General features: G+C 40.6%; 1 protein-coding gene across 1 annotated transcript; it reads left to right on the forward strand.

Annotated features, from left to right (window-relative positions):
* Positions 1–5,605: 5,605 nt before the first annotated feature.
* LOC112577425 (adenosine deaminase AGSA-like) lies at positions 5,606–12,079 on the forward strand. The gene is made up of 10 exons (XM_025260490.1): positions 5,606–5,614; positions 7,132–7,288; positions 7,899–8,045; positions 8,445–8,511; positions 8,806–9,022; positions 9,478–9,605; positions 10,061–10,266; positions 10,538–10,695; positions 11,016–11,218; positions 11,801–12,079. The coding sequence occupies exons 1-10, from the start codon at positions 5,606–5,608 to the stop codon at positions 11,922–11,924; spliced, it is 1,416 nt and encodes a 471-aa protein (XP_025116275.1). The 3' UTR covers positions 11,925–12,079.
* The last annotated feature ends 1,720 nt before the right edge of the window (positions 12,080–13,799 follow it).

Consider the following 13,799-nt stretch of genomic DNA (forward strand, 5'->3'; position numbering starts at 1 on the left):
CAGAAAGAGTAAAGCTAGTGAGGATGTTGGTAAAGATGTAATTGTGCGCTCCCTTCTATCTCCTCTCTCTCCTCTCCCCTTCTCTCATTCCCAGCCCAGGTGATTCCGTCTCCGTCTCCCTCTCTCCTAATTACATCAGGTTCGGCATGTAGCACGCTCATTCTCTAGATTACTGAAAGTTGCGACGACTAGGAACCATCCCGCGGGAGCGTCTCCATGCTGCACGGCTTTCCGGCTGGTTAGTCAGTGTCGAATCGTCCGGTCGGTGGCTCGGGCGCGTTCTGCCCCTGGCACGACACTGACTTCTACGTACTTTCTTCAGGACTAAGATGGGGGCCTGATAGACATGGTAGGCACTGTCTCCACTCATAGAGAGCTGGCTCTCAATTCACTGATGTAAGCACATACATACGTTATCTATCTGTACTTTGTTGTGAAGCACGTCTCATCACTATGCGTCCAGCTAGTGTCTGAACGCCTGATCGCATATCCTTGTGTATTAGTATTTGATCTGCATCTATTTGTGTTGTAGTTGGACAAACGTCGAGCTGCCGGTGATTTGCAATTGATGAGGATTATTTGTAAATGTATTGGTCAACCTGATAAATTAATGTATAATATAATAAATTTTTAAATCATTGATGAATATCTAATCAAAAGGAATAGCTTATAAAATTTTCAGCAAAGTTATTAATTGGCATCACTTGTTTAGCTGTGACTTTCTCTTTATGTATTTAATTGTATTCCAAGTATCATCATAATTTGCCATTTTGGCACCACTTTTTGAGGTGTTACTGTGTGGTGAGAATTGTTATGCTATGATATTGTTATGATTTATTGATCTCTATAACTCTAAATACACGGCACCTCAGTCTGATGCATAAATAAAATGTTCAATATATTTTTGCTATGTTGGTAGGACATACGTGTACCCAATATCTAAATCAATTGTTGTTTGATACGTCAGCCGTACCGTAATAAACTATACCATCAGAAACTATATTATTGTCCAACACACCATCGTGAGTGTGCGGTGTGGGTAAACGTGTGCTGAAGGGGAAGGGGAGGGCGCGCTGTGGCGTAGTAGGGGATGACTATTCAGTCGGTGCTGAAAGTGTTTTTTTTTTGTTATTAACCTCCCATGTGCAACTCTTTTCCACGGTCCTACAGCGCACTTTCACAAACGCGAGGAGCAAACGCCACTCCGAATCTTGGAGGCTGAAATGGGACAGTTTTATCAGCCACCACATACAAAGTACGATTTTGAACACATCTATCTCCCCCGTTGGCTAAACCTGACATACCACACTGTAAATCCTTTCACGCCGAATTACGTTACCACCGACCTTCGCTTTGGAACCACTAATCGTTCCAACACAGATATTCTTACGCAGGTGACTCTTTCAGTTAATTTCAAATTACCAGAGTAAGTTAAACAATCAAACACAAAAACAAAAAAACTCTTTTCAGCCTTTTTTTAACGCCAGCGAAATGCTAATTGGAAGAATTTATTGCCTTGAAAAATAAAATAGGTCCATAAAAGGTTGTAGCCTGAATGAAGAACAGAAAAAATTATGAACTCAGTTTAGTTCAATGAAAAACATGTATAACTCTTCAATGAAAACTTTTTATGAGGCTAGCCTTCGGTGGGTGGTTTTTTTTTTATTAAACTCTGAATATTTTCACGGACCCCATCCACCAGATTGTTCATAGCCGTGAAACGATCAACCGAGGTGAAAACACTTCTCTGACAAATAAACCAATCCCAGCCATTGGCAGCAAGCAAATACTTTTAGGCTTTATTCTTTCTTTTCCTTTGCGTTAAAAAGCAGTTTGGCGTTCACATTTTTGTACATATATATCTTTTATCAGATACTGTTACATTGCATTTCAGTGAAAATGTAAAAAGGTTTGAGATATTTGTGTAGTTAACAGTATCCAGTTCTTTGAACCACGATCAAACTTAAAGCTCTGCCAAGATTTTTATGAGAGTTAGTAGTACAGTCAAAGATATAGAGAAATCTGAATTAATAATGATACATTTATAATTAAAATATAATTTACAATCAAATGTATGTTACCATCAAACTTTCATTCTCTCTCCGCAGTATTTATACTAGGTGTGGTGCTGTCTTGGCTTATAGGCTTCATTGCCTTAGCTTCCCAAATAGTCGAATGTTCTAGTTTCTTTTAAGATTTGATGTTTCCTTAGGAAGACTGTTCTTAGTTCATCTAGTTTTAAGATTTTTACACGAAGAATTAAGAAACTTCATTGCATATGCAGAGTTGTTTCGTTTTTATTTTATATATGTGCGTGCGTGCGTGTGTGTGTGTTTATATGTGCACGTTTGAAAAAAAGTGCAAGAGATTTTCTAACTTGAAACGACAACATAACAATGTGATATACATGGTTCGTTGAATGGGAGAACGGAAAATGGTATGATTTCGGAACTGAACTTCAAAAACTTACAAGAAAATCCTTTAGAGTTATTTCCTTTTTAACGACAAGGTTAACTATTCCCAGAGAACTAACGAACCGACTGTCACGCCCACCCTTCAGACCAGCGCAGCGACAAGCACACCCAGGGATCGGAGGGACATCGTATTTCATCCGTTCCACACGGTTCATGTCATCTCAATGGAGTTCGTGTGACGGAGATGAAGATCGCAATCAGAACATAATATATATACATATATATATATTATCATCAGTTGTTGTATCATTCAGGTTCAAAACTAGTCACAGACAGACAACTCCCTCTCTTGCCGTTTGTCCCCATTCCCACGTGCTCGCGCGGAAAAGCGGACTGCAAACCACATCCTGCCAAGACTGTTGAAGCTTTCGTTCTTTGCGAAGAGAAGACATTGCGCAGAGTCCCTCTTCCCTCCACCAACACACACATACCAGACACGTGGAGACTGCGGGAGTCAACTAAACTCATACCAAGAACAAGCCTCTCAATACCAACACGTGCTTTCATAATTATATTAGCTCAGGTAAAAGAAAGGACAGACCACCGACCACCGACCACTATGACTGCAAGCTGTCATCGTCACCCTTTGATGTACATCTTTGAGCATATCACACTTTAGTATCCTTTCTATAAATTTCGGGATGTGTGATTGTGTTGCCAGGGTGAGCAGATAAATCAATCTGTTAAACATTCAGCCAGTAATGATCGAGGGATCGGCGATAGCAACAGCTGGAGAATAAAACGCTAGTCTGCTCGGTAGTGTGGTAATTAAATTTTGTCACCTTTGCACTGAAACCCCCGAGCTTCAGATCTCTCCTTGGGACATTCTCTGTATGTGACAGCTGCTTCTCGAGCTGGCCACCGGGGGTTTCTCAAGGTACAGTGAACCTCGAATTTCGGCGGCATGCTCACGTGATTATCGACGAAAACCAATGTTTCACTGAACTACGTATTTCCTTCCTTTCTTTCTGCTCCTCAAAGTGCAAAATCATCTCTAGTTGGAAGCACTTTCCGTCAAACCAACCAACCAACCAACAATCAAGGGCAAAATCTCAAGGATGGGCGACGGCGACAGATGACTGTACCTACTATAAGCAAGTGATATCTACTGTCTCTCGCGCAAGGAAGCTTTTTTTTAAAATTATATTCATGAAGGCAAAGCGGGCAATTAATATATATACGTATATAGGAGGGGAGGAAAGAATCTGGAAATAGCTCATTATAGTTTGTAAATCACTAGTTGACACAAGTTTTTCTTTTCGTATAGGCCTCATCGTACATCTTTCTTTCAAAGGGTGGAATCCCAGATCGTAAAACTGGGTATATGCGTTGAATCCATCCCGTCAATAAACTCTTGTATTTATCATTAATGGCAATCGTTTTATATTTTTCCAGTATGTAACAGTATGCTTACCATATTTACAGCCGGCCAATATCTACCATTCATTTAAGAACGAAAATATAACACAATAGATGTTGTGGACCAACTTTGAAGCGGTCTTTAAAGTCAAACGCTGTTTATTTGCTGTTGAGTTGTTTTTTTTCTCGTGCTGACTTTTCTTTTCTCTTTTACGCTCTTGAGTTGTGATGGTCTATTAGTAACAGAGGATTGAAACAATTAGGAAGTCACTGGGAGGAACAAAATTAAATATAGTTATATCGATATATTATAATATTAAGAAATAGAGAAACTGTCTTCAGCTGTAACTACATAATTCATAATATATTATTATCATATAATCATATAGTGAAATCATAAAGTAGTTATGTATGTGTTGAGGAGAGAGGGTATGTAAATGCACTCACGGGTTTTGGAAATTTAATATCTGCACAATAAAACAAGCTGTGGACGACCTGCGTATAGCGATCAGGTTTTGCTGACAGTGAAGACACCGGACAAAGACTAAATGAGCGTTAACGAGACGGCAAACAGGTTTAAAAAGTATATCGTCTTCATAATAAAACAAGCTGTGAGAAGAAAATCTTCTACGTTTGGTTGGTCAGGGTTTGCTGACAGTGAAGAAACTGAACAAGGGAGTAAACGAGCTTGTTTTTTTTATGTAGGTGATATATAATACAGAGACTGGACAAAGGTTAAAGGACATCAAAATCTGATCGTGATTCAGAAATTGTCGTTTACAGCTTGTTTTATTGTGTATGTGAGCGATAATGAACTGTCCTTTATACGCGTGCAAAGACGGTCATCTCCATCCTAGACACGGGCACGTGACACTGCAGCCCGTTGGCCTGTATGTATGAAGAGGAAATTAGTCAGTGTCAGGCAGACTAGGACTGTACACGTTGCACAAGCTGTTAACACACTGTATTTAAACTACGGTTTCAGCCAAACATGAAGGATTATCTTATTGTTGACACTTTTAATACAGACCGCGCGGAAAAAGCCAACGTTGGGTAACCTTAAAGGGAAAGTTCAACCTCCATCCACTCCCATTCTTCCCTGACACAACCATAACAAATCTTTTAGTCTCACTGTTTTCACCACAGCAGTTTGACAATGTTCTTTTAATAATTCGTTCTATTTGTCGGCTGCAGCATTAGAGTGTATTGGTGCTAATGGCTGTATCATGGTGTTTAACGAGGAGCTTCTGCGTAGACTAGTGTTGTTGTGTGTCTTGATGAGAAGTAAGGGAGGGCATCTCTCACTGTTTCACAGAGTTGTCCTCACTACGATGACATTTTTTTTTTTCCTTTCGCTGCCCAGGTACAACCATCCCTCCCTGACCCTCACTCCCTCCCCACCTCGTCATGCCTCAATATCAGAGTCAGAAGGTGAAACAACACTTAGTCTGAATTCTCGCTTGTCACATGCCATTTTTTTTGTGTCGGTTTACTTCTCTCAACGGCCATATTTTGTGTGCTAAGCAGTAACGTACGTTGTAGTGTCAGAGTCAACAGTTCTTGACCATGCATGACATTGCTCATGCATTGCACTAAAACGGGCTTCCCAGTATTAAAAAGAAAGAAACCTAGAATTTTTTCTTCATATCTGTCAATGATTTAAATATAAGCTTCCCTGAATGTGAAAATTTTCCTTCTCATAGAAACAATCACGACCTCGGTTACGTAAGTGTGTTACAGTTAACCTATAACAGTATAGAGTACACTATGACATGGCAAAGGTACAGGTGAAACCAACATAAATTAATCAAACATAAATAGCGAAACGTGCTTAAATTAATCGAACTAATTAAACAGAGCGAAACGACGTGCTTAAATTAATTAAACAAATTAAACACAAATAGCGAAAAGTGCTTAAATTAATTAAACTAATTAATCACAAATAGCGAAAAGTGCTTAAATTAATTGAACTAATTAAACACAAATAGCGAACCGTGTTAAATTAATTGAACTAATTAAACACAAATAGCGAACCGTGTTAAATTAATTGAACTAATTAAACACAATCACACGAAATCATGGCGTCGTCTGAAGCTGTCCAGTCATTGCAGCGGATGAGGAATACCTATAACTCTTGCATTTAAAGTCCTAAACCCGGTTCGGCCTACTCCAAGGGTATATAGCACGTATGTCCGCGCACAGGCAGAGGTCCCGGGAACACCAAGAAGAAACCCTAGAAATTGTCGATCATTTGCCTGTAGACATTGCTGACGGAAAGAAGAGAAAACAATTGTGAGAAAAGTTGATTTTATTACGATGCTCAATATCGGACATAGATCTAGTTTTCAACTTTAATCCTAAAATAATTATTTTATTCTTTAATTTGTTGCCATTTAAGAAGCATTTTTTCTCTCTCCTCGAATAGATATTGTTTCAACCTTTGTTATCATTATTATAGTATTGAAAGACAACTCGAGCGCTCAGCGAATATCACTGTAAATATAAAGTATAAAGTATTACCAAAACACATTTTACCAGTCTGAGAGCGAATTCGTTTTGACCTTATAATTTTATTAAATTTCAGTCAAAAAACTTCTAAATAAAGTTGTAGGCTTGTATTTCAAATCAGCCGTTTCATTTTCTGGTTAAAAAATCGCTTATGGAACAAGAGAACATGAGTGATGTTTCTTCATTTGACTCGAAGACATGCTCAGCTTTGCTCAGAGCCACACTCACTGTTACTATTTGTCGGTTTTTGTTTGTTTTGTTTGTTTGTTTTAGGTGGGTGGGGGAACTTTGATTTGTCCTTTATTGTAGATAGTATTTTTAGTAGATTTTCATCGAAAATATTGCCATAGTGCCTTCTAAAATGGAAATCACTGTGTCCACATCCTTGTTTTTGATAGGGGCACTTCGTGTTTGTTCTTTGTCCTTGTCTCCATCTGTTTGCAACGGTAGTATGAGATGAACCAGCAGCTAGCTACGAGCATTGTAAAAGCTTTATGTACACTTTGGAACTTAAGAATTCCTGTTGCTACACACTAAAGCCAGTTTTTCTTCCTGTCGCCGCAGTTCCTGAAGACAACACGTGGCAGTGGGCTTAGATTCTGATGATGTCCACGTCAAGCCCACCAAACCATTTCTTGCCAAACTGGGGGCTGGCTTGCTGCTTGCTGTTGCTGGGGTCAGTGGTGGTTGCCATGCGACACCTGAGGGATCTGCAGCGCAGGAAGGTGCTTCAGGATCAGGAGATGAGTTTGTGGGTCGGAGGCAGTGGTGAGGGGCTGAATGACGGGAGAAGCTGGTGGACAAGCTGATAGTGGAGGAGAAGAAACGCTTGATCACATCGGCACATCTGAATAAAGCCCCGTTTCCACCCAGAGACAATTTCTTCTTGTCCCGTGCTGAGATGGAAACGACGACGGCGTTCAAAGTCCTCCGCGAGATGCCAAAGGGTACGAAGCATGCACGTGCGGCTTTCTCTCGATGTCAAAAGGGCATTTCTGAGCGTGTTTGAGTGTTAGATTATAATCTGGGTGCTGCCAGTAGATGACTACAAGTCATTGCAATCAAACTGACAATGGTAATTGATAAAAGTGGCTACATTCTAGTCAGTGTATTTAGCCTGTTGCTCAGGCGCATCAATATTAACTTTTCAGGCAGCTGTGTTTTGCACGTGTCCTGAATGAATAGTTGTTTTAGAAGCCATTACTCTAAATACACACTTCCCGTGTCAAGCACATTACCAATGACGGTTTGGGTAAGATAGGGAACAGTCATCGACGATTACGATGATGACAACGACGACGATGATGATGATGACGAATGCGATGACGACGATGATGATGATTGATGATGGATTGATGATGAGGGTTGATGATTGATTTGGATGGGTGGATGAGTGAGTGAGTGGGTGGGTGGATGATAATGAGATGATGATGATGATTGATGATGAGGATTGATGATGCTGATTGATGATGGATGGACGATGGATGGGTGGATGGATGGATGATGGGTGGATGGATGGGTGGGTGGATGGATGATGGATGATGATGATGGTGGCAGGAGGCGTGCTGCACGTCCATGACGAAGCGATTACGAGCATCGACTGGGTCGTTAAGAATGTCACCTATCGACCTAACTGCTACATGTGCGTGGACTCCTCCTACAACGTCGCATTTCACTTTTTCTCCATCCCTCCCCAAAACACAGGTGAGCAGGTAGGGTACGTTCTTTTTCATGAGGCGAAGTATACGGTTACCTAGGCGCAAACGCTGGGGTGAGGTGGGAGGGTTTGCAGAGATGGTCTGGTTTCTTTTTTAAGCGACGAAGTATAGTATATCAAGCGCATGATTGCTCATTAAAGTACAGTAGTCTAAAGCTTTTTTAAAGGTTACACTTCTCAACAGATAGTAACATTTAGTAAAAATGTCGACAATGGTGCAAGAAAGATTGATTGGGTTGGCTCGCGGGCAAGTGCATTTAAACCGCAGCATGTCGGCCAACAGCGCTAATTTCATACTCGAGTGTTCTCTTTTTTACGTGTAGCTTGCATTAGAACAACATTCTTCTTTGTTGAGATTGATTGATATGATGGATTTTAATTTAAAGATTGCCCTTGGAAGTTGGTGAGTGAGTACAGACGACAGTCCATGGATGCAGAAGCTTTTGATCAAAGGTTAGTCACTCTGACTACAGTGGTAGCCAAATTCATCAATCTTTCTGGTAGTTTATCATCCGTGCATTTATATATCGCTGTAATAATATTTGCCACAGATTAAAACAAGAAGCAAGATGCTTAAAAAAATAAATAGTAGTTCTACCTTGTTAAGGCAATGTGAGTAAGGAATTTTTATGCTGCGGGTTGTATAGGAATACACACACACACACAAACATATTTTTCTGCAAAGCATGGACAGTTTACAGAAGAATTTTAGGAGAATGGACGAGAACCTTGACTCTGTCTTGCTAGATTACACGCGAACCTGACCCTCTTGGCGGCCTCGCGGGACGTGCACGCGGCCTACCCCAACTCTGACGCCGCGTGGGAGGAGTTCACGGCCTACTTCCGGAAGATAGAAGGCCTGATGCTGTATGCTCCAGTCTTTCAGGACTACCTGTACGAGGGCCTGAGGCAGTTCCGGGAGGATGGAGTGCAGTACCTGGAGATTCGCGCCCTCCTTCCGCAGGTAATACTTGCTGAATGACCGGGAGAAACTGGTGGACAAGCTGATAGTGGAGGAGAAGAAACGCTTGATCACCTCGGCACATCTGAATAAAGCCCTTTCCGCCCAGAGACAATTTCTTTTTGTCCCGACAACTAGGTTGACTCGGATAAATTCTGCCACTCTTTCGGATTCAAGCTCCAGTTATTTGTTCCAGGGCAGTTCTCTTCACGATGCTATAGCATCATCCATCACTCACCAAAACAAACAAACAAACAAACAAAACCAAGCAAACAAACAAGAGCAGAACCACTGACCATATCTGCTCCTTATCTGGCAACATCCTCGTTCACTAATGGTAGAACCGGGACTGTGTCTTCTTTAATGAGGCGCCATACCGCATTAACGCACGATGGAATCAAAGGAAGCTGTTCACTTTTTATGTTTTAATACAAACTTGTTTTGTCCCTGATCCTCAGGTATATGAGTTGGATGGCAAAACACACGACAAAGCCACGGTGCTCGGCATTTACAAGAAAGTCATCAACCAGTTCGTAGCGGATTTTCCTGATTTCACGGGCGCACGTATCATCAACATTGCTGTTAGGTATTCACACACACACAGAGACAGAGACAGATTAAACAACATATAACTATTAGTGGTGCGTTCTCTTCGTCACAGATCGTTCACTCTAACAATTAATGAAATGGCATGCCTCTGACAACTAAGTACCTTCCAACAATATACCGACGTTCGTCAATCTTTTAAGTCTGTGCTGATAATGTTACTATGCAGTAAATCTGTGTTAACAATAGTTTCGCACAATATTGCTGTTGGCGGTTAAATCTGTACTTATGATTTTTAGTGGCATTTCTCACATTTTTGGGACCGTAGTTGTGAAACAAGGGCAAGTAATTGCCTTGAGACAACACGGGGAACCCAAGGAAAAGTGTTTTGCTTCCAAAGTTATTAAGCTATGTGTAAAGCTTGTTTTACACGAAGTCACTATAATGTTTTAATACACTAACCTCGCACTTTAAACCACTATGTTTCGTGGAAAGGTACAAAGAGAAGTCGCTGATGCTGGAAGATATCAAACAGGCGGCAGCCTTATATCAGTCGGACCCTGGTTTCATGGTGGGTTTCGACCTTGTCGGACATGAGGACCTGCTTTATCCTCTGTCTTACTACTTCGAAGAGTTGCTTTACCCCTACCAACAGAACCCACCTATTCAGCTCCCCTACTTCTTCCACGCCGGAGAGACTAGTGAGTACATGACTCCAAGAATTGGATGGAAAAAGGCAACATTTGCCTCAGGAATTCTGATATTGTTCTTGTTCATGTTCTTGGTATCGCTCATGTTTTTGATATTATTCTTGTTCATGGTATCGTTCTTTAATTTCGTTCGTGTTCATAATCTATGACTTGGGTATAGAATTCTTTCAACATAGCTCTACATCTTTAACATTGTAGCTGTCGATCGTAGAGATAATTACTAAAGTACGATTTTTACCACGAAGCCATTAACTGGTTTCAGACTGGGAAGGAACGGCCGTGGACTACAACCTACTGGACGCCATCTTGCTTGGAACCAAGCGTATCGGTCATGGCTTTTCTTTGCTTAAGCATCCGCTTCTAATGGAGAAGGTCAAAGAAATGAACATTGCCGTGGAAGTCAATCCGATTTCGAACCAGGTCAGTATAAGAGCTCATCTCTGTTTCAAACTAGGTCAGTGGTGGGGTGGAAAGAGGTATGGGTGGCATTGTATCGCACCCACGTATGTCCCCCGACTTATACTCACCCACTATAAAACGCAAACAAGCGCACGCATGCGTACGATGCCTTCCTGACTTCTGTGTCGTTCTTTTCTTTCCCACGTTCCTGAATGATGTTGCACCTGGTATTACTGAGCTGGAGTCTGAAGCATGACTAAGATCAGTGATGGATGTTGGTAGATTGTAATTGTTGTGTCTCTCTCTCTTATAATCATTGTCACAGCCGTCTTGTTCTCTAGATACTGAAGCTGGTCGACGACTTGAGGAACCATCCGGGAGCGGTCCTCATCGCCAACGGCTTTCCGGTGGTTATCAGTTCCGATGATCCGGTCGTGTGGGGCGCGCTGCCCTTGACACATGACTTCTACGTTACTTTCATGACAATGATGGGGGCCGACATGGGGCTGGCCACACTCAAGAAGCTGGCTCTCAATTCACTGGAGTAAGTACATACATACGTTATCTGACTGCATGTGTGGCACCTTAACTATGCATCCAGCTAGTGTCTAACGACGTACGTGTGGTTTCGGATTTTATTTGTCGACTGGACTATTAATTATTTGTAATTGATGAATTAGATGCAGTATTCGGAGTTGATAGATTAGTCGTAAATTCTTTTGTTTTTTTATAATTTATGTATAATATTACAGTATATGTTATTGGTAGGATACTTACATAATGGTCAATATCTGTAGTTGATGAAGTATATATGATTAAATAGCTGACATGGTGTGCACAAGCACGCACGCGTACGTAGTATAGTCGGATAAAATGCTACAAACGTTTTCGACCAAGTAGCGCTACCTTATAATATAGCCATACAATATAATTTATTGCCCTCAGCACACATGTGGACTCGAAAGTGAAAATTGAATAATCAAATGTGTTGTCTGTAGCTATTTTCTGGAGAGTGTGTTGTTTTGAAATTAAAATATATATACACATATATGGGTTAGCAAGGGAGGCTATTCATCCTGCTGAGAATTTTGTTTTATTACCTCCCATGTGACAACTACCTTTCCAGGTACAGCGCACTTTCACAAACTGAGAAGCACGACGCCATCCATGCTTGGAAGCTGAAATGGGACAGTTTTATCAGCAACACCATACAGAAGTACGATTTGAAACATTTATTCCCCGTTGGCTAAACCTGATAGCGCACTGGTGTCTTTTCACGCCGAATTGTACACCGACCTTCGTTTGGAAACACTAATCGTTCAACACAGAAATTCTTACCAGTGACTCTTTTCAGTTAATGGTCAGCTTACCAGAGTAAGTTAAACAATCAAACACAACAACAACATTAACAACAACAACAACAACAACATAACAGTTTTTCCGCCTTTTCTACGCCAGCAAAATGCTTATTGAAAGAATATATATTGCCTTGAAAATAAAAATAGCTCTATTGAAGATTGCAGCCTGAATTAGAAACTATGACTCGGCTTAGTTCATTGAAAAATTGGTATGCTCTTGATAACAACTTTTTATGGGGCTGGCTGTCGGGGTTTTTTTTTTTTTGTTTGTTTGTTTTTTTTTTTTTGTTTTTTTTTTACTCCGCAAATTTCTATGACCCATCCACCAGACTAGTGTGAAATGACCACAAGGTGGAAACACTCCTTTAACAAATGAACCAACCATGCAATGAGCCATCGCAACTACTATTTTTAGACTTTATTTCTTTCTTTTCCTTTGCTTAAAAAGCAGTTTTGGTGTTCACGTTTTGTACATATATCTTTTTAAAACTTACTGTACATCACTTTAAGTTAAAATGTAGCAAGGTATGGCATATTTGTGCAGTTAACAGAATCCAGTTTGATTCACGATCAAACTTAAGTACTGCAAGCTATATGAGAGTCAGAGTACAGTTAAAGATATAAATATTAATAATCAAATGCATGTATACTTAAATTATAATTTACAATCAAATGCATGTACCATCAAACTTAGCTTCCCAAATATTCAAATGTTCTTCTTAGTTCATCGTGTGTTAGGGCTGTTACAATTAATGAGAGAGTTAAAAAAAAAACTTCATTGCATATACGCAGTTTCGTTTTTATTTTGTGGGTGTGCATGGGCAAATGCGTGCATGTATGTGTGTGCGTGTGTTTATGTGCGTACGTTTGAAAAAGTGCAAGAGATTTTCTATAATAATCTGAATCAACAAGATAACATTGTGATGTACATGGTTAGTTGAATGAGAGGACGAAAACTGGTATGATTTCGGAAAGGCGGCGATAGAAAGAAAAGGAGGCATCGATCTCACAAAGATCTATATATATATATCCCAGTGAGTCCTGTATATCACACGTACCTCATCAAGCTACTGAAAGATCACAGAACTACTCTGCCTTTGCGAGATTCGTGCGTCGATCGTACGCGAGCGTGTGCGTGCATTAATGTGTGGACGTGCGTGTGCGTGTTCACATGTGCGTGTGTGTCGAATGATGACTGGTATTACATCAAATAAAGTTTTTTTTAAAACAGCAAACCACATTGGTTACTGAACACCGATCACTATGATTGCAAGCTGCCATCATCACTTTAGTGTCCTTTCTATAAAGTCCGAGATGTAAGAAGTGCTGCAAGGTGAACACAAGAATCAATCTGTTAAACATTCAACCATGCAGTACTGATAAAGGGATCGTGAATGGTCGCGATAGCACAGCTGGCGAATAACACACACAGCTGGAGAATAAAATGCTTGTCTGCATTCAATGACGACTGCAAAGGGTGCCCGCTAGTGTACGTGGTAATTAAATTGTCACCTTTGCACTGAAGACCCCGATCGATCAGAGCTGGCCACCGGGGGTTTTCTCCAGGTACTACGATTTTCTCGTCTTCTCCCTCATATCCTGATACAATTAAAACTTTTATAAACGTTTACAAAGACCGTTTCTCGACCATTTGAAACATTTACAAAATGCTTAAATAAATGCTATCTGGGTAGTGGGACATTACTTCTAGTTGGAAGCACTTTCCCGCTAAACCAACAATTAATTAAGGACGATTTCAAGGATGGG

This window comes from Pomacea canaliculata, linkage group LG12, assembly GCF_003073045.1.
Source record: "Pomacea canaliculata isolate SZHN2017 linkage group LG12, ASM307304v1, whole genome shotgun sequence".
In the NCBI taxonomy this organism is placed as follows: domain Eukaryota; kingdom Metazoa; phylum Mollusca; class Gastropoda; order Architaenioglossa; family Ampullariidae; genus Pomacea; species Pomacea canaliculata.

Excerpts from the sequence above, each read along its gene's own strand:
- LOC112577425 (XM_025260490.1), top strand. Across the intron at positions 7,289-7,898 it reads CCTCCGCGAGATGCCAAAGG|GAGGCGTGCTGCACGTCCAT; the intron begins GTACGAAGCATG and ends TGATGGTGGCAG. Across the intron at positions 9,023-9,477 it reads TTCGCGCCCTCCTTCCGCAG|GTATATGAGTTGGATGGCAA; the intron begins GTAATACTTGCT and ends CCTGATCCTCAG.